At 33.0% G+C, this 21,736-nt stretch overlaps 1 protein-coding gene across 1 annotated transcript in view; it reads left to right on the forward strand.

Annotated features, from left to right (window-relative positions):
- Positions 1-566: 566 nt before the first annotated feature.
- LOC133196801 (CD109 antigen-like) overlaps positions 567-21,736 on the forward strand; it is a 31,584-nt gene continuing 10,414 nt past the window's right edge. Inside the window, exons 1-17 of the mRNA XM_061332658.1 lie at positions 567-744; positions 1,127-1,152; positions 1,337-1,490; positions 1,801-1,871; positions 2,124-2,249; positions 2,555-2,594; positions 3,879-3,963; positions 4,119-4,236; positions 4,457-4,675; positions 4,933-5,163; positions 5,522-5,620; positions 5,748-5,810; positions 6,127-6,318; positions 6,500-6,649; positions 6,759-6,920; positions 7,205-7,265; positions 15,106-15,286. Coding sequence (XP_061188642.1) covers positions 567-744; positions 1,127-1,152; positions 1,337-1,490; positions 1,801-1,871; positions 2,124-2,249; positions 2,555-2,594; positions 3,879-3,963; positions 4,119-4,236; positions 4,457-4,675; positions 4,933-5,163; positions 5,522-5,620; positions 5,748-5,810; positions 6,127-6,318; positions 6,500-6,649; positions 6,759-6,920; positions 7,205-7,265; positions 15,106-15,286 — 2,156 coding nt within the window. The remainder of the gene's footprint in view (positions 745-1,126; positions 1,153-1,336; positions 1,491-1,800; positions 1,872-2,123; positions 2,250-2,554; positions 2,595-3,878; positions 3,964-4,118; positions 4,237-4,456; positions 4,676-4,932; positions 5,164-5,521; positions 5,621-5,747; positions 5,811-6,126; positions 6,319-6,499; positions 6,650-6,758; positions 6,921-7,204; positions 7,266-15,105; positions 15,287-21,736) is intronic.

Raw genomic sequence — 21,736 nt, forward strand, 5'->3', positions numbered from 1 at the left:
ATGAGAATTAAAATTGTGAAGTCAATGAAATCCATGTTCTCTTGGTGCAGAGTTCTGAGATGCCTTACGGATCCAGGATCCACACCCATGGGTGGGGCTTATTTGGTCATGTATTTGAAAATACACCCTTGAAAGTCCCTTTCTCTAGCGCTGCAGACAAATTGTGTTTGATTTTTTATGGGTGTCTCACTCTCTTATAACGAAAACAATATTTCAATATATCCAATAAAATACATGAAGCACTTGTGAAAAGAAATAATCTGAAAGCAATGGTTATATTTACAGAATGTGGATGATTTTCCTGGTCGCCTTTCTGGCGACTGCCTTTGCCCAGGAGTAAGTGATATAATTATGTTTATTGTTTTCATAAATATCATACATGCATGTTTACATAGTGCAAATCACTTGTACAACAGGTCTTAAAAGGGGAAGAGTTTAGTAAAAGATTACATTCAGAAAATCTTAAGTCTCGGAAAAGAAAGTGTAAAAACTGTTCCTAAATTGTTGATGAATGTGTGAAATTTTATCGTAAAAATGTTCAAAAATTCTTTTGATTTATCACATTTATGATATTTTTTCACAGTTCTTACATAGTGATCGCGCCATCAGACGTCCGTCCTGGTGTTCCTCTCAGTATTAGTGTCAACATTTTACAAGCTCACGCCAACGTCAACGTGAAGGCAGACCTGATTCAGAAGACCAACAATCATCATGTAGCTACATCCCATGGAACCTTCTCTCAAAGTAAAACACTAAATCTATAGCATCATATGAAATGTTTACCTAAAAGTAAAAGTATACCTGAAAATATATGCTTAGCAACTGCACATGAAAAATGCACTCAAATCAAAACACAAAAAATGACCTTGAGCTAAAGGCTATGTGCAGTATTCAGATCATCAAATACTAGTAAGATATATGTTACATTGAACTCTCTCGAATGACATTTTTAAAATGGACTATACAGCGATTTAGGTTTGAAGAAAATAGAACTTCACATTTAACTTCATGTAACTACCGTTAGTTTGTCCTTCATTCAAAGTAAAACAGTAAAAATAATTTAGCACACTACACACTTCGACTTAGATTTAAAAAAAAAAAAATGATTTTTTTGTTGTGTTTTTAGATGTTCCTGGGACCTTGACAATTCAGGTAGAAAAATGCGTCAGACTAACAGCTTTTATACATCAAAGACTTCTCAAAAAGAAGAAGAAAAAGATCAAGTTGTCTTTGTACAAAAATAATAAGAACGCAGAATGTTATTTCGAAGTTAATTTTATTTAATATTAAGCCAACAGGAATATCAAAATTCAATGACAGAATTTTTTGTCTTAAGGTTCCAGATGATTTGGGTCCGGGATCTTATAAACTATCTGTTCATGGAACCCATGGATTAAAGTTTTCTAACGAGACAGATCTAAATTACCAATCTAAGAGTGTCTCCATCTTCATCCAGACAGACAAAGCTATGTACAAACCTGGACAAACAGGTAAATATATGATTATACATGTAATATCTTAAATATTAATAACTCAATAATTCATTAATTAATATACAGACATTAATATGTCTGACGTTTTCCTGGCACGTAAAATATCAAATCGTAAAATAAGCCAGGAAAACGTCAGATATTTCGGACTAGATTACTATTCGTTATCTTCTTATTTAGATAGAAACAATAAGATTTTTACAAGACGTCCACCAGCGTACGATTTTCTTTCACCAGAACACATGTATACTTTGATGGAGAATGCAAAAGGAGACATCCATTTTCACATCTCATTTTCTTTGTGTTTCAGTTCATTTCCGTGCCTTTGCCATCTACCCAAACATGAGTACCTATACAGGACCAATGGATATTGAAATATATGTATGTGTGATTATATTAATCATTTTTATTCCTCTTAACGATGAATTAACTTTGTTTCCTTTTTAGTTAAGAAAAATAAAAACTTAACAATTGCAGAAAGTTCAGTTTATCAATCTGCAAACTTCTAATGCCAATATATTTAAAAACTAAAATTCACAAAATTACCTAATTTCCTTTTTAGTGTAATGTACGAAGATTTTAATTTTGTGGAAGATAATCGAATAGTGATAATATGTTCATTATTCGCTACAGGACCCCAACACCAACAAAATCAAACAGATCCTGGGGGCCCGTGATACCACAGGTGTGGTCACTAACTTTCTTGAGGTGGATTCTCAGCCTGTTCTTGGAGACTGGAAAATCAAAGTCACGGCACATGTAAGTGATTACATGTACTTGTATAAGTGATACATTCTACACAAACATTGCTGTAAACTTACTTTTTTCTATGGGGTCATAATTCTGCAGAATCACAATTTCGGTTGTATCTGCGGGAAAAATCTTGTATGCTTAAAGATTTTCATTTTTATTTAAGTATGTTGTAAACAATTTTCGCGGAAAATTTTTGACCTACTTAGCGTAAATGCATCCCACCTGGAAAAAGTACGTCTACAATATTATCGCTTTTCTCGAAAAAAATATTAGAGTATGTTTTTTTAGTAAATGATTTACATTTATTCTAGGGAAAATCTACAGAGAAGACATTCACTATTGCACATTATGGTAGGAAACATTTTAATTTATGAAGAAAGATCTAAAGGTGTTGTTTTTTTTTTTTTGGTCATTCATTTACTTATTAAGGATGACAATACTCAGATGGCAAAAGAATTCCACTTATGATATGGCAATGAAAAACAACCAATTGTACATTGTAGACATATGATTGTAGTGCTATTTTTCATTTTCAAACAAGTAGGTCAATGACTTACTTTTCATGCTAGTGGCTTCTGAGTATCTCTGCTGAAAATTTTGCACTTTGACCAAGAATTTCTTTCTAAGCAAAATGATAGGATGCATTAGATAATGAAATATAATGAAGATATGGATGGTGTTTCTAAAAACAAGATGAAATAAAGAATTAGAGTTTGAACTTGTTAAAAAAATCCAGTCCGCAGATAATTATTAATACCGTATAAGTGGAAATTTTAGCGAGACGCAAATTTAGCGATTTATCTTTAAACAATGGTAATTAATTTTTAGCGAGAATCAATTTTAGCGATTTTAAAGTGCCTACTTAAGAAGCTATTACAAATAAAATGCAATTAATTTTTAGCGATATTCAATTTTAGCGATCTCAACACTCTTGCTAATAATGCCAAAATTAAATCCTTGCTAAAAATTCTGCTTATACGGTATCTAATATTGCAAAAAACTGAATTAAGAAATCTGTGAACTATTTATAGTCTCAGTTTACTTGTATTGCCCTTATTTTGCTGGTATTAAAATTATATTAGGTCAATGATTATATTTTTTTTAAATATGCTGTTTGGAATGGTTCTTGTTCATATTTTCTCCATATTGCATGCCTTCCAATTTTATAACACGTGAGCTTTAACAATCATTATACTTACAAAACGATATATATGTAGGAAAACACAGAAATTTTGTCTTTTGATAACATCCTGAGAAAGAAAGGAAGACAAGTTATGTAAAAAAAGAAAATTAAAACAATTTGATCCGAATTTCCTTTTCATTACCATAAATCTACATTTGTTGCTGTATATTGTTGTCAAATAGTATTACAATATTAAGTTTTGATATTGATATACATTAATTATATGGTCATCTTGTCTCTTTAGATTTTTTATCTTAAATGTACTTTTTCCAATCCGTTTCTGTCAACTGAAACCCTGCGTGAACATCATCCTTAAGCTAAAGAGTGCAACTTCACAGAAAAATCTCAATTACTCTGAACAATGCCTTCACATTAAAAAGTACATGTTTATGGATAAATTAAATGTGTAAAAGGAAGTAGATTATTTTTATATAAAAATTTGTATTTTTCAGTTCTGCCTAAATTTGAGGTCACTGTTGAGCTCCCCTCATTTGCCCTGTCTTCAGACACCAGTATTCAGGGAACCGTAAAAGCCAAGTATGGTCTATATATATAAGCAAATCTTCATCCAGTCATATGAATTAAGCAACAGTTTTAAGATCATTTTTTGCAGTTGTCTTCACTAACGTGCACTGATTTTTTGAGTTTTTTTTTTTAAATCTTGATGTAAAGGAAGATTTTTATTTGAACAGATACACCTACGGAAAACCAGTCGAAGGCACCGTGACAATTCGCGCCAAAAATGAATACTGGTATCGACCATGGAATTATCATGGAGACGAACCCATGATCGAACAAACTCTTACACTGGTACATTTCCATTATTTTTTTAATCTTAAAGAATTATTCATACAGACTTCAAATGAGTAAGTGAATACTAAAGTATTTTCGTACACATTCCCTTAGTTGTACAGTGATGATTTTCTTAAAGAATCCTTATCAAAGTATATGCCACACTGAGTCAAAATACTTAAAGAGATGAATCCTCTTTCGAGGATGAATTCCCTTTTTCACTGTTTTTTTTATTAAGACTAACGGAGAGGCAAAGTTTACCCTATCCGGCCTCAGCACACTAAATAAATACCTCAACGAACGTTATATCACGGTGGAGGCCAACGTCACCGAGAGCCTGACTAAAATAACATTGAATGGCAAAGGCAAAATTCAGTTCCACCAACATGCCGAGAAAATCGAGTTTCTTGCTTCAAATCCACAAACATTTAAGCCTGGTTTACCATATACAGCATACGTAAGTTTTTTGGAGTTTTTTTTTTTAACTTTTTCCTATAGTAGCTTACGTTTAACATGTTTATATATCATATTGAAAGAAAAATGCCAAGAATGTGAATATAACTGAAATTTCAGTTTATAATTAACATGAATTTATTAGGCGTATATTTTTTCAGAAACAATTTCATCATTTGTTTTTGAATTTCATGAAATATTTCCAGCGGGACGTTCATGAATATCAGATTCGTATCTTATTACCTTTTTTGCAAATTTCAGGTCAGAGTGACTCGCCAAGACGGAAGTCCAATAATGGGAACGAAGAAAGCAGTTGTCATACATGAAACAGTGACAGCTGAATTACCAACGCCCTCCACCACTCCACGTTATTACTGGGGACCTCAGACAATGAACTACAAACTGGATGATCAGACATTTACCCTCCCAGACACTGGTGTGGTGGCCATACAGGTCCAGGTTCCAGAAAACGCCACAAGTGTTAGCCTCCGAGTAAGTCTTGCTGGAGATTTTAATTAAGATACCCGGATCTGCAATCCAAAAAATAATGATATAAAAAAAAGAAAATATGGTGTATTGAAAACTAAGAATATCAAAATATAAATATTTCTCTCATTTCAAAAGATATAATAAATATAGCAGTATGAGATATGTGCAAAACCGGTGCCCTATCATGGTTCCAAATGAGGCAGGCGAAGAATGGGGACGTGATCCCTAGCTCTGTGTAGATATGGTCATCAGACGACAAATTTGCAAGTTCTGAACAACAACATTATAATTTTTTTTAAACTTTTTCTTTTATATGAGTTTGATTTTAAAACTTTCAATCGTTTGTTATTTTTTTTACTAGGCGGAATATGATCAGGTTACCAGTTATAAGTCCCTCCAAAAGAGTTATTCTCCAAGTGATAGCTACATGCAGCTGTTCCTAAGATCTACTTCTTTGCGCGTAAGTACTAGCAAATCACGGAAATATGTTAATGCATTTAATAATTTTTTAAAATAAATACATCCATTATATCAATTAAAAATTCATGTTTTCAAAAGTATCCACAGACTTTTACAAATTTTTACAGGCGGGCAATGTTGCAAACTTTGAAGTTCAATCCACGCAAGGAATACAAAGACTTATATACCAGGTATGTTGATTATTATGTAACAGTGATTTTTTCACTCCAAGACTAATTCATGCATTTTTTATCCCATATACTTGTATAAAGAATATAAATTATTTAAGGTAGAAGGGGCCTTTGTACTAAAGTAATAATAATATTTACCTAACAAAGGTAGAGAAAGAAATGAAATACATCCTAAATAAGTTAACCATCTGGGCCAAAGTTTGAGACAAACTTTAGCAAAAATAAAAATATTAAAAAGTAAATCATTAAAAAATTCTAGTTCTCTTTAGCAGGAGAATATATATATTTTTAAAAATAAACACTATTTTTTTTAAAGATTTTGTCACGAGGGTCAATCGTCCACACCGGATCAGTGGATGGTAACGACAGAACGTCACTCACATTCAGTGTGACACTCACAGATGAAATGGCACCAAACGCTAGGATTGTAACATATTACGTCAGAAGTGATGGAGAAATCGTCACCGACAGCATCAGCTTCAACGTAGACGGAGTGTTTCAAAATCAGGTATTACAGAATGAGTGCTTGAGTGGATTTACGTTATGCAGGGTACATTTGTATCTTAATGGACGTCAACAAAGAGGGCAGTTTTTCTATACCTAGGCATAAATTGTATATTTGGGTTTATGTAACTGTAACGCTATGATTGAGACACAAAGAAGGAGATATGTATATTATCTCTTTTCAGGTATCGTTAAGTTTTGACAAAGCAAAAGCCCAACCCGGAGAGAATGTCAACGTCCGCGTTACGGCGGATCCAATGTCTACAGTCAATCTACTGGCAGTTGATCAAAGCGTTCTGTTGTTGAAATCCGGAAATGACATCACCCAAGAGCAGGTACATGTATTCGTTTTTTTTTAACTAAAAAATAAGAACCAATTTTGAATGTCAATAAAATTAAAACGGCAATTCTTCAATTCTTTGAGTATCCCCTTAATAACGATAGGTTATTGATGAGCTAAAAACATACGATACTATTCACCATCAAAACAATGGACCTGTTTTCTTTGGTGGAGGAGGCATCATGCCCCTAGGGAGAAAGAAGCGCATGATTTGGTGGCCCTATCCCACATACTACGGTGGATCGGATGCTTCACAGATATTTGAGGTATGTCACAAATATATCGACATTTTTAAAAGTTCTACTGGTTTTGAAAATAATTTCAAAAATTATATACATGTAGGTACAAAGCATTTCCAGTATCGTAAAGACCTTGAGTACATACAGCATAAGCATGAAATTTGAATAAATAAATTGATACAGGATCTGTACAAAATTTCGTTACAAAAGTAGGTAATCAAAAATATTGGCATACATAATAAATTGATTCATTAAGTTTTAACCCATTAGCTTCATTTAATTCATTAGCTGTTCCATTCTCAATGTTTTAGAATGCTGGTGTGAAAATCCTGACTGATGCTCTAGTGTTTAAGCACCACGAACCCCCACACTGTGAGTATTCAAATTAAATTTCTTAATATTGATCGATCTCAATTGCTACTATTAATATATAATAGTAATCAAAAGGGCAGATATTAAAGGGTGACATTTTAAAATGAGAAAAATATGTTGAGTTATTAATTTTGTCAGAATTTTTGGCACTCAGTGTCAAAAAGAGAAACATTTCATTGACTTTAATTAATAGTCATCTTCATGCAGAGAAAGCATAAAAATATAATGTACAATATTTTACCCATGATTGTTAATACACAAACTCAACAATTAAACAGGCTTAATCCTATAGGTTCTTTTATTAATGGTTTTATATGCCCAGATTATTATGAACACGTTGGGGGATTTTTGATGGGTGGTCTAATGCGACCAGTGCTTGTTACAACGACAGTTCCCCCTCGTGTCCCAAACAATGAATTAAAAGAACCAAATCGTATTCGAAATGTTTTCCCTGAAACCTGGCTGTGGACAAACGCATCAACCGGGTAAAAATATAATTCATTTCCCCATGGGTATAAGGGATTCGACGGTTAATGCAATTCCCCAAAACTGCCCTCTGTCATGTAAGCATGTTGCATGAATTCTATCGTACTCTATTCAAAATTGACTAAGTGGATCAGTTTTGAAGTTGTGCAGTTCCTAGAAATATGTGACCAATTTAATTTTAGCTTTAAGAATATTTCGACCAAAACCTTGCTAAAGTTTTTTTTTCTATAATCGGGAAACGTTTGCATTTATCATAAAGTGTGCTATATTTAAAATTTATTCTGAATGTGGTTTAAACAATATTTATTCAAAATAATGAATCGATTGGGTAACAGGCAATGCCTATAAATACCCTCTCTATTCTGAATGTTTGGTCATTTACCGGGTATGTATCAAAATGAACGGCAAACTGCAAAAATTGAAAAAAAAAATTTTTTCAACAAAAAAAAAATATTAATAATAATAATAAAATTTAAAAATAATTGAATTTTATGCCTGAAAATGCGTACATATATTTTCAAAACAAAAATGAACACACTAAAATGCAAAAAAGTCAGGTTTTCGGTAATAAGTAAAGACTGTAGTAAACGCCATTGTAGAGAGGATGTGGAATCTGTATTTTTTCACGTTGAATTGGTTTAAATCAAGATCAATTTTTGCATAATTATTACAAGATTTCTGTGTAAATAAACATTTTTGCCATCTTTGGGAATTATGACCGTATTTTAAGGTCTTATTTAATTTAATATGTGTGAAACATGTTTTAATTTGAATGATAATCCAGTCAACTCATTATACCTCAGATACTTTTAAATGAAGTTATGAGGCTGCTCTTGAGACAACCATCATTGATGTTTGGTAAAATTTTATTTAACTGTTTTAAGTTTTAACGAATTTGATCATTGAACAACAACATAAAATTTTGAAAATAATATATCTTAACTGTAAACGAAGACATTTCGGTGAGGGAGACATAATAATATGTCTAATGTCAGGGTAACAAAGTTGTTACAAACAAAAACGCTCTGGTCTTTATGCACATTGATGTGTGTTTTCATATGAACCTTCCTTATCCAGTTATTATACTGAAGAATGTTTCAGTTTGTACAGTAAATGACAAAAATATACAATGACGAGAGAGAGAGAGAGAGAGAGTTCAACTTATGCATAAGCAGATCCACAACTTGTTATTGATTAAGGCTTTTGAATGTTTGAAAATACATGTACATGTATAATGCTTTGGAATTCACTAAACCACTATTAAAGAATAATATTCTAGAGTTTCTTGACTGCTATAAAATACGTGTATGGGCTTCCACAGCTGAAAAGCATGAATTGTAAATAAAGAGATTTATCAAATCAGTAAAAAAAGGACATCAAACTAAAATTCAATGTTTACAATTACAAATAATTATAGAATGAATGACACTCCAAAAAGGTTTTATTTCCCTCGAAGTCTATTTACATTTCAAGCTTATTGCAATTATAATGAATGGGTTTAATCTTCAGACATAATTTTGTTTTTTCCTCCGTGTTACATACCTCTTTTGTTAATTTCTGCACACTGCAGTATGCGGTGTCAGGAGGAAAAAAGATCAGTAGGTTTCGCCTCATTTTAAATTTATGATTAATTTTCTTACATCTTACATAATTAATAAAGATATAGTAGCTTTGCTGGAATTGCATGGCAATACATACTGTTATCAGTTACCTAGAGTTCTTCACGGTACAATAATATTTTGAATTCTGTAAGGCCAAAGTTTTTTTTTCAATTGGTTTACGATTCCGCCGACCCTAATTTTCACCAATCATGAAAATAAAAATAATGTCTTTTTCCGAAATATTTTTCCGGATTTTTCTCAGCTGAACTGGTGGGTTTTAAATTTTAGAATGCATCTTTGTCAAATAAGCGCTTATAAATATATGAGCCCTTTACAAACATTTAGGTGACCGTAAATAAACACATGTGGTGGTTCTGTCATGTAACAAGGTAATTCCTCACTGAAAGCAATGACACACACTTAAAGGAATTTTCCTGCATGGAAAAGTGAATAAAATCTTGGATGCATGATTCCTTTCTCTAATTGCGATGTCTCAATTGGCTAAATTCATACCGTAATATTGGGGAGTGTATGCCCAACCCTGATCGACCTAGCAGACACGGATACACCTATAGATAACAGGGATTTATCAGTGCCTTCTCATGGACCGAAATTCGGCCTCATTCCCAATTGAAAATGAGTTCAGTTTTTCCAATTTGGCAGTATTTTTTCCCAATTGGTGAACAATGCTTTTATTTTTAATTATCTTTGGAAAAAAGTAAAATTGTCAGATTGTCTGTAATTTTCATCTATTTAACTCATTTAGGAAAGCTACAGTCATAACACATGTTTAAAAACACTGTAAAAACATCGCCAATTTTTAATCCGAATTTCCTCCGTTTTTCTAAAAATGATGATATTGTGTAATTATATAGATTTATTAAGTTATTTCCACCTACTCTATTGATCTGCAAGTGAAGAGGACTTTTAGAAAATGTGTACTTAGTATAATTTTTGCAGGAGGTTTATAATCTCCAGAAACAGATACTATAATAACCTAAATTGAAATCTCATACACACATGTACATGTACTACCCTAAGTTGTAAAAATACTTTATACTCATTGAAGTCCATTTTACCTTTATTAGTCTATTATTCATAATTGATCTTGTATCATTGTATGATGAAGATGGATCATATTTAATTGTCGTTTGGTTGCCCAAATTAGAGTTCATGCTGAAATGTTAAATGAATTACCCCTGAATACATGATTTAAGCAACATTTTAAAAATTTTTCCAATTTCATCAAATAGCCGATAATTTTTTCCCAATTCCCCAAAAATGGTGTTTCCCAAAATCATAGGCTGATAAATCCATGGATAATAGTGAAGCCAATTTAGTGTTGAGAGATACATCTTAGTTGAAGTAAAGCTGACTGGTATTTCACTGGATAAATTCAAATGTGTATAAAACCTTTTGTTAAATTATAGAAGTAATTTTAATATACAAATCTTTGCAAATTTGATACTCAATTGAGATCAGAGCCCTCTGAATTACTATAAAGTAAATAATGAGCATTGCCTACTGTGCAGGTACATAACAAAATTTAAAGAAGGACTTGATTGAGAAATTATTGGAACATTAAATTTGATAGCTGCATGATCAAATTATTATAACTTTTATTTCAACGTTAATTACTTTCAATATTGTTAAACAATTAAATTGTATTTTTCTTCAATCTAAATTTAACTTAAATTTGGATCCTTATTTTTAGTTTGTGGGGATACAGAGGTTTATAACACATCAGAAATTGAACATCATGAACCAAGCACTGATTGATAAACAAAAATCAGAACTAAATGAAAATGACATTCAGTCTAAAGTTAGAAATGAATTAAAATTAAATAAAAAGAGTTATGTGATCTAGACAATAAAACTTAAGAGTACTATTATTTTGTATTATTTTCATTAAAATAAACATTGCTGGTATTTTAAAATGAAATTGTTGAATCCTAAATTATTTTTATTTTTATTTTTCGACCACCCAATGCATTTTTTGGAGACAGAAAATCGTAAACCAAAAAAAATAAAAACTTTGGCCTAATTTTCTTCTTATATCTTTGTACTTCTAAATATGTAAAACCATATTAAAAAACTAGAAATCAGTCAACGTTCAGTCTTTCAAAGTGTCTGTAATTTTTTTTTTTTTTTTTTTTTTTTTTTTGCGTTGTTTGTACAAAAAAAAAAAAAAAAAAAAAAAAAAAAAAAAAATTAAAAATGGTCTTTAAATTCATTGGTTATTCCACAATCTCCTAAGATGCCTTTCACTTAATTAAGACTAGTTCAGATTGGTCCCATAATTGACCTACTACATGTAGTAGTCCATTTAGTGTTTCATGAATATCCGTTTTTATTTCAAGTAGTTTATCCCTTTATGTCGTTGGATGGTGGGAAAAATATGATGATGGCGCCCATGCCTGTAATGCCCATGGCAACCGCAATGCCCGGAATAGCTCCAAGTTCCCAGCTTAAAGAAGTTGGTCGCGTTCGAAGTGTCTTTCCCGAGACCTGGTTATGGATCAATGCCACAACTGGGTAGCTGTTCTAAGCGGAATTATGCTTTGCTTTAGTTGTCTTAAATGCGTAGTAATCTGTGCTGTTTTGGAAGAAATTCCTTAGAACGATAATATCTCACTTAGGTGACGTCTATATTTGCACGTTTTTAGGGATAAATGCACTAAGTTGCTAGTTATCATGTATCATCTGATATAATCCTGCAATAATTTACATAGATTTCTCGTTTGTTTTTTTTTTAAATTGTAAATTTATAAGTGTTATACGTTTTCCCAATATATTTCAGCGGGACCACAGTGGCATGTGGATAATATTTCTTAATAGTATTTGATATTTATAGTTTCACTCATTAGAAATTCATGATAATTTGAACCAGATGAGCATTATAAATCTTGTTTATTAATTATGTATGTTACAGCATACAGTACATTATAATATTGTTTGCCTGATATGTATGATTTTAGAAGTTTTGAAGTTAAGACATATCAGCTGAAGACATGTTACCTTAATTCGTTTAAGTACATGTATTTCAAGATGACTTCGGTTTCATTCTTTCTCCAGATATCGGAATAATACAAAAAATTATTGCTTTTAGCCACAACTGCCAAAAATAGCATAAAACTTTAAAATACGTGATTCTTACTGCCTGCCCATTTTACCGTCCGTCATGGCAATGAACAAGCGACCAGGAAGGTTTCTGCCTTGAATGTAACAATTCTTTTTCAGGAAATTTGGAAAATATATCAGTTAAATACATCTAATAAATTCTGTGGACATATCCATAAAGTAAAAATGGTTTTATTTTCTTTTGATAAAACTTGCGTGCCATTGCATGTAAGAAATTCATATTGTCACATTCGCGATGTCTTTGACGTGTCAAAAGTAAAAAAAAAAAAGTGTTACAAGGGAGTATAGGCAAGGTTTGTGTTATTGGTAAAAAGAAAGTGAGAATGTTTATAATTTCATGCAGATCAAGATTTTGTGCATCAGCATGATTATATGTTATCCTGTGGTTATCATTATACCCGCACTTTCTAAAGAAAATTCGGATATATTGTTGTTATCCCGGTCTGTCCGTTCGTCTGACACAATCTATTTTCCTCAAACTACATGTACTCTTACATTTTAAGCAATAACCAACTCATCTTTTGGAATATGATTGGTGGTACCTTGAATATATGCAGAAAGATTTTGTAATTTTCATTTTTACCCTGGGGACCAAAAAAGTTAAAAAAAAAAAAAAAGGTTTTTCTTCAAAAACCTGGATCCCTGAACTCTCTTACATTTTTTGCAGCATCCCATTCATATTTTGGAATATGATTGGGAGTGTCCTATAAATGTGCAATAAGGTTTCAGAATTTCGATTTTCGCCTTAGGGGCAATAGGGAGTCAAAAAAGATTGAGAATGTCCTGTAGATATGCAATAAGGTTTAGGAATTTTCATTTTCACTCTAGGGGCCAAGTGGGAGTCAAAACCATTATTTATTTATTTATTCATTTATTTACAAAAACCTGCTTCCTTGAACTCATGTTTTTGCAGTAGCCTATTCACAATTTGGAACATGATTAGGGGTATCCTGTAGATATGCAATAAGTATTTAGAATTTCAATTTTCACCCAGAGAGCGAGCGATTAGGCTTCAAAACGTGTCAGTTTTGTACAAAAACCAGGTCTGGTTTCCTGACCTTCTATTACATTTTTTCTCAGTAGACCATTCATATTTTGAAATATGATTGGGGGTGTCCTATTGATGATGAGGCTTCAAAATTTAGATTTTCACCTTGGGATGATTGTGGGAGGAGAGGGTCGGAAAAAGATGTTTTGTAGATGTTTTGTAGCTTCAAAACTCTTAATTTTTTTTCTTTTCTTTTCTTTTTTATTTCTTTTTCTTTTCCCTTTTTTAAGCCAAATTTTCTTTTGGATAGTGATTAGAGTTGTCCTGCAGATGTGCAATAAGGTTTCAGAATTTTGATTTTTACCCTGGGGACCAATTGGGGGTAAAAAGATGGTTTTCCCCCACAAAACCTGGTTCCCCGAACTCGCCTTACATTTTTCACAGTAGCCTAATCATATTTTGGAATGTCTGGACATGTCCTGTATATAAATATAAATAGAATTATTATGACTTCTTCCTTTTACCCAAATATGAAGGTGAGTACATTTAGAGGCATCCACCTAAGTGCAGGTATTTCTGTATTACTGTCTTATTACAGCATCTATATAGCTAGTTTATTCTGCTGAAAATATATTTTCCAATAAGAAAATAAATTATCGTCTATTGTGACAAAAATAATCATCAAGTATCTTGAACTGTAATATAATTAGGCAGATGTAAAGACTTGACTAGTCCCCATTCGACCCTAGTTCTTTTTCTGAAATAAAAAAAATGTCGTTTTGACGTGACTAGTCCCATTCGACCCTAGTTCTTTTTCTGAAATAAAAAAAAATGTTTTGTTTTCACTTAAAAGTATTTTTCCCGACGGCTTTACCAGGAATGGCATTTCCTAATAACATAGTTAATAGTTCCCAGCTTAAAGAAGTTGGTCCTGTTCGGAGTGTTTTTCCGGAGACCTGGTTGTGGACCAATGCCACCGTCAGGTATCTGTTTCTATTGTTGTTTGAAGTATTATAGAATGCATACCTCATGTACTTTGTTTACCTTTAATGTTCTAATTTGGAGGAGTTTCTTTGAACGATGATTTTCAAATTAGTGGGTGTATTTTTCCAAATTCTTAATGTTTTATCCCCTGCTTATCACAAGGCTGAAATGAATATACATGTATGTGTGATTGCATGGATAAGATTTTTCTACATAAGATAATTATGTGGAACGGTGGGAACATATCCTATTCCTTTTAATAATCTAATCCTTTGAAAGACTTTAGAGCTTCGGCACCCTAGCCTTAGTGGTGGTATCATTTCTTGTTTATGTGCGGGTCAAATACACAGAATGCATAAAAAGTTCATAAAACTATGAAATAGTTTGAAAAAGGAACAGAATAAAAAAGTTTTAATTTTTTCCCTTGCAATTTGCACGAGGCTACCTACTCTTGATTTAAACTGCTACCAGGCAACTTTGATATGTCTTTTTTATCAAGTGGGTGATATTTACTTCACAAAATCTTTAAAACGCAAATATAAGAATTCAATCTAGATTTGCAGTGCAGGTTTCCTATTTCTTTTTAATTATTATCCCCAAGATACATGTACATTTAACACCATGATTTAATTTTTGGAAGATTTTGTAGACGCTCTGATGGGTGGTGGTGGGGCTATCGATGGAATGATGCCCATGCCGGTTCCCGCCGCCGCCATGGGAACTGGGACAGCGACAGGATCTAGTTCCCAGCCACTTAAATCAGTGGAACATATTCGAAATGTTTTCCCAGAAACGTGGCTGTGGTCAAATTGCTCCACTGGGTACCTAACTTATTGTGTAATATTTTAGTAGAGCTAGAAATCAAAGCTTTGAAATATTAAAACGCTTTTAATAGTTTTCCCCACCCTGATTTCCTTCATATTCTCCGCAGAATAACTTGTAGAGATATATGATTGATTGTTGTTTTTGTTTTACGTCCCGTTCGAGAATTTTTCACTCATATAGAGACGTCACCATATACCGGTGATGTGCTTCAAATTTAGACCTTTACTGGGCACTCAGGGTCATTGAGCAGTGATGGTTCTTTCTCGTGCCAACGCCTACAGTGACACGGGGGCTCGGTTTTTAAGGTCTCATCCGAAAGACCCGCAACTTTCACTTCAAAGTGCCAAGCGCTTGGCGAAGGAACAGTTGCTACCTATTTTTTATCGACTTAGGTCAGTCGCGGCCTTGATTCGAACAAACGACCTTCCGATCACGGAGCGAGCGGTCTATCGACAGAGTTACCGTGAAGGTTGTAGAGATATATGAGGACCACAATGATTTTTTTAAAAATTTAATTATGTTCATAAATTTACGATCTTTTAAAGCACACCTTGTATTCTCAAACCCTTGATTAGGTTGAATGATTTTTGCTATTGCTAGATTGTACAATCGATCGTGAATCTCATCTTCGTAATCTTGATGATATATATATAAAGTGCATATAGACAAAAATTAAATCTATATACATGTAGCTTATTAATTTTCAGTGCTGAATTGCAGCTTATATTTTCTCATCTGAGAGAGAAATTTTTTGTCGTAAACTTTCTGAACATGCAATAAACTTCTTTCCCCTATTGTCAGCATCTGATTTACTAAAACATAAACTGCTGGTTTGCTGGTTTACAATGATGCGCTTCGGAATATTTTAATACAAGTAGGAGCGTGCGCTTTGACGTCATCTATAGCTAGTTATTCTTTGGTGGTCTTTTCAGCTTTGATTGAATGAGACAACCAGAGTCCTAACATTCCAATTTGTGACTGAAACAGAAATAAGATAAATCCCTCGGAGTAATAATACTTAATGCCAAGTCCTTACTTCGGTGCTTCCAAGACCTAGTCGTAGACAGATGTTGCAATCCGGCAGCTGTTGCAAAAGAACGTTGAGCTAGAAATTGCAACTCATAGAAGTCTCGATGGATTTTTCAGCATTTTTATACTCATACATTAATGCTAAGAATTTCACTTACGTGGAGTATTACAATTGTCTGTTTGCTAAGGTTGTTTTTTGTTTGTCTGTTTGTTGTTGTTTGTTTGATTTTTTTGAGAAGGGTGTAAACGAAATAAAATACTTCTCACTTATATGAGTAAAGTTGCTTTCTTGCATCAGGTCTCAAATTTACTTGAAAACAAGATCCATTAAAGTGCATTCTTCAATTATTGTGAAAGGATATCTTGCATTTGTATTTTTCTTTATCATTGCATTCGGAAAAAAAGGATGCAAAATTGAGTGTTTAGTGTATAGTAATACTAAAACTTAATGCTAGGGGAACAAAGCTTTACGAGCAAAATCACATCAAACTATTGTATTTTATATTATTGATTGTTATTTTGAATTTTAAAAAAAGTCGGATTATCGAGGCTCATTTCAGAAGTCTCTGTATTTGAGATATTTATAATTAGATGTGTGTTTCAGTTTTCTTTTCTTAGAGCATAGCTTGACTTGTTTGTATAAAAAAAAATTTAAAAAAAATTCTTTTACACTGATTATTCCTCGGGAGATTTAAAAGTCAATCGATATAGTTGAAACTTAATACACATATATATGCATAGTATGAGAGCTATTTTGAAAGACTAGTAATTCCAATTACAAGTACGTTGTCATTACTTAATGGTGTAACAAACTTTAGCACAGAAAGGGTTAATCACACGCCTAGTGTATATTTAATGCACTCAAAAAGTTTGGTTTATTTAAAAGTGCTCATGCCTGCAACGGAAGTATATGCAAAGGTAGTCACAGATGGTGTAATTCCAATTTCCCAGCTTAAAGACATTAGTCGCGTTCGAAGTGCCTTTCCCGAAACTTGGCTGTGGGTCAATTCCTCCACAGGGCATCTTTATATAAATGCAACTTGACGCTGATTTTAGATTACTATACAGAATTACAGAATATTTTGGAAATAGATCATGCAATTATGCTTTGTATGTTTCTGGTCCTATTTCTTACATCTTCATATACTGTCTTAAATGCTGTTTATAGGAAGAAGTTCCTCTGCTCACTATATTATTTATTATTTGGGTTAGGTTCGCCATTATAATCAACAGCATATGTGTCTAATTCTACTCCATGCTTCTTCTGTTCCATGAAAGTCTACAAATATTCAAATGATTCGGTGTCGGGGTGGGGTTATGGGTAATGAATGCTATTCACAGTTTAAAAAAAATATACGTTAACTTTATTCATGAGCATACTTGCAATCATGCTTTTTTAAGAAAATGCCAATAATTTTATCATAAAGAATTTAAAAATGTGTAACCGGGTATTTGTGCATTTAAATAACTAAATTTCTATAAACATGAAAAATGAAATATGTGAAAGTTGACAAATTTGATTTTTTTTTTTTTTTTTTTTTTTTTTTTTGGTATAATTGAAAATAATTCTATTTTAAAAAAAATTACAGTGTTGATTTTTTTCTCAAAATTTTTTGGTCAATAGATCGAAAAAATCCATTTGATCCTTTTCACATTTATTTAGTACCGCCTTCGTCGATCTTAAGCGAATTATCTAAATTCGAATTAATTTAATGCGCATCTAATTACTTCGCATTAACCCCGTATGAACGCCAAGCAAAGCAAATTCGAATTAAATTCTAAATTATAATTCGCAATATTGAGGCTCATTTCAGAATTCCATTTATTGTGTATTCAGGAACTAATTTTAAATGTGTGTTTTTTGAATAAAGTTGAAGAAACATTCCTTTAATTCTTATTATTGCTCGTGAAATCTAAAATTCGGTCTACATGATTGAAACTTGTTACTTTCAAGTTCTGTAGTAATTTTGTTTACCAATCAATGCGTTGATTTAAGGAATGAATTTAATAGCTACCCAATTTATACGGAATAAAAAGGGTTTGGGCAATTTACGCTTTATAAACCGCGAAGCGGTTTATAAAAAAGCGTAAACTGTTCCAACCCACTTTGTACCGTATAAATTGGGTAGCTATTAATTTCATTCCTTATAATTTAATTTCTATTCCTTTAGTGTAAGAAAAAAGATGATTTCTCTTAAAAAATTACTTCAAATTGTATAAAATTTAAATATAACGTCAGGCGGATCGATACGTTTTTGAAGCAAGTCGTGACGTAGGCAACCCAATTTATACGATATAAAGTAAATTTTTTATCCAATCAAATGGCGTTTTAAATTCAGAATTAAATTATTTTATAATGGAAATTTTTTTTATATTTTTTTTAAAGTGATTTACACAACAGCCCTGTTTGGAATGCCAGTCACGAATGGCATAGATCAAACTTCCCAGCTCAAAGGCGTTGGTCGCGTTCGAAGTGTCTTTCCCGAGACTTGGCTATGGAGCAACGTCTCCACAGGGTATCTTTATGAATGCAACTGAAACTAATGCTAGATGCATCACAAATATTTAGAAAAAAAACAAATACACTTTTTTTTGGCTGCCGATCTTATCTATTGTACTGACAGAAGTGCTGTTTCAAGGGAGAAATTTCATCTACTCACTAAAATTGAATTTTCCGTAAAAGTGACAATTTTCTTGGATAGATATAAAAATGCCTAATAAGTTTGACTTACTTTTCGGAGAATAAAGAGACACTAAATCATTTATTAATATGATGAAAAATTATTAAAGTAACAGTGACTTTAATTCATTAATTGCGGAGATATAACTTATTGCAACGAACTGTTTCTCTTGAAATTAAGATTTCACAAATTAAAGTAATACATTATGCATGTTAATAAAATTTTAAGCTGATATGTTTTCTATTCTTCATTAAAAATCTGCAGTATAATTGACCACACATTTGTATTGTAAATAGAAAATATGATAGAGAGACAGTGGGATAATAAAATACATGTAATGTGGTTAATAATCTTCCTAGGTTCATCATAACTTTTATTGCTTGATTACTGAATTGCTTGACGCATTGATTAGAGCATACCTGTAGCTCAGGCAGTCTTCCAGACGTCGAAAAGTTACTCACTGACGTAACTTTTAAAATAAAAAGATATCGATCGATATCAATTTGTATTGTACATTCCCAACTGGTTTCTCTTTGATAACTCTTTGAACCTTAAGTGTGTTAACTTCCCGATATTTACAACTGAATGTAAATTTCTCCAACTGAAAGATCAAGTGTCTAATATACATGTTTTATACCCCCAGCTTGAAAAGCGGGGATGTATAGTGTGGGCTATCCGTTCGCTTTGGGGTACACGTCTTATTCGCAACTCCTCTTATACCACTGAATAAAATTTAATGAGACTCACAGAATCTTTGTTACATAGTGCTATTGTGCACCTCCTATTTTACTTTTTGATCGGACACTTATTTCGGGTTTCCAGTAGCGAAACAGACAATGCCATTCCTTTTTAGCTCACCTGAGCCGAAGGCTCAAGTGAGCTTTTCTGATCACATTTTGTCTGTAGTCCGTCTGTCCGTCTGTCTGTCCGTCTGTCCGTCTGTAAACTTTTCACATTTTCGACTTCTTCTCAAGAACCACTGGGCCAATTTCAACCAAACTTGCCACAAAGTATCCTTGGGTAAAGGAGATTCAAGTTTGTTCAAATGAAGGGCCACGCCTTCTTCCAAGGGGAGATAATTGAGAATTTGTGAAAAATTAATGGCATCATTAAAAAATCTTCTTCTCAAGAACCACTGTGCTTGAAAACATGAAACTTATGTGGAAGCATCCTCAGGTAGTGTAGATTCAAGTTTGTTCAAATCATGAACCCCGGGGGTAGGGTGGGGCCGCAATGGGCGATCAAAGTTTTACATAGGAAATATACAGGAAAAATCTTTAAAAATCTTCTTCTCAAGAACAGCAAAGCCATGATTGGTCATATTTATATGGTAGCATCCTCAGGTAGTATAGATTCAAGTTTGTTCAAATCATGACCCCCGGGGGTCGGGTGGGGCCACAATGGGCGATCAAAATTTTACATAGGAATATATAGGAAAAAATCTTTAAAAATCTTCTTCTCAAGAACAGCAAAGCCATAATTGGTCATATTTACATGGAAGCATCCTCAGGTAGTGTAGATTCAAGTTTGTTCAAATCATGACCCCCGGGGGTCGGGTGGGGCCACAATGGGCGATCAAAGTTTTACATATGAATATATAGGAAAAAATCTTTAAAAATCTTCTTCTCAAGAACAGCAAAGCCATAATTGGTCATATTTACAAGGAAGCATCCTCAGGTAGTATAGATTCAAGTTTGTTCAAATCATGACCCCCGGGGGTCGGTTGGGGCCACAATGGGCGATCAAAATTTTACATAGGAATATATAGGAAAAAATCTTTAAAAATCTTCTTCTCAAGAACAGCAAAGCCATAATTGGTCATATTTACATGGAAGCATCCTCAGGTAGTGTAGATTCAAATTTGTTCAAATCATGACCCCCGGGGGTCGGGTGGGGCCACAATGGGTGATCAAAGTTTTACATAGGAATATATAGGAAAAAATCTTTAAAAATCTTCTTCTCAAGAACAACAAAGCCATGATTGGTCATATTTATATGGTAGCATCCTCAGGTAGTGTAGATTCAAGTTTCTTCAACTCATGACCCCCGGGGGTCGGGTGGGGCCACAATGGGCGATCAAAGTTTTACATAGGAATATATGGGAAAATCTTCAAAAATCTTCTTCTCAAGAACAGCAAAGCCATGATTGGTCACATTTACATGGAAGCATCCTCAGATAGTGTACATTCAAATTTGTTCAAATCATGACCCCCGGGGGTCGGATGGGTCCACAATGGGCGATCAAAGTTTTACATGGGAATATATGGGAAAATCTTCAAAAATCTTCTTCTCAAGAACAGCAAAGCCATGATTGGTCACATTTACATGGAAGCATCCTCAGATAGTGTACATTCAAATTTGTTCAAATCATGACCCCCGGGGGTCAGGTGGGTCCACAATGGGCGATCAAAGTTTTACATAGGAACACATAGTAAAAATCTTAAAAAAAACTATTTGTTAAGAATAGCAGAGCCATGATTGGTCATATTTATATGGTAGCATCCTCAGATAGTGTACATACAAATTTGTTCGAATCATGACCCCTGGGGGTCGGGTGGGGCCACAATGGCCGATCAAAGTTTTACATAGGAACACATAGTAAAAATCTTTAAAAAAAACTATTTGTTAAGAATAGCAAAGCCATGATTGGTCATATTTATATGGAAGCATTCTTAGATAGTGTACATTCAAGTTTGTTCAAACATGACCCCTGGGGGTCGGGTGGGGCCACAATGG

This window comes from Saccostrea echinata, unplaced genomic scaffold, assembly GCF_033153115.1.
Source record: "Saccostrea echinata isolate AGI-Se365-2 ecotype Australia unplaced genomic scaffold, CSIRO_AGI_Sech_v1 ptg000030l, whole genome shotgun sequence".
NCBI lineage: Eukaryota > Metazoa > Mollusca > Bivalvia > Ostreida > Ostreidae > Saccostrea > Saccostrea echinata.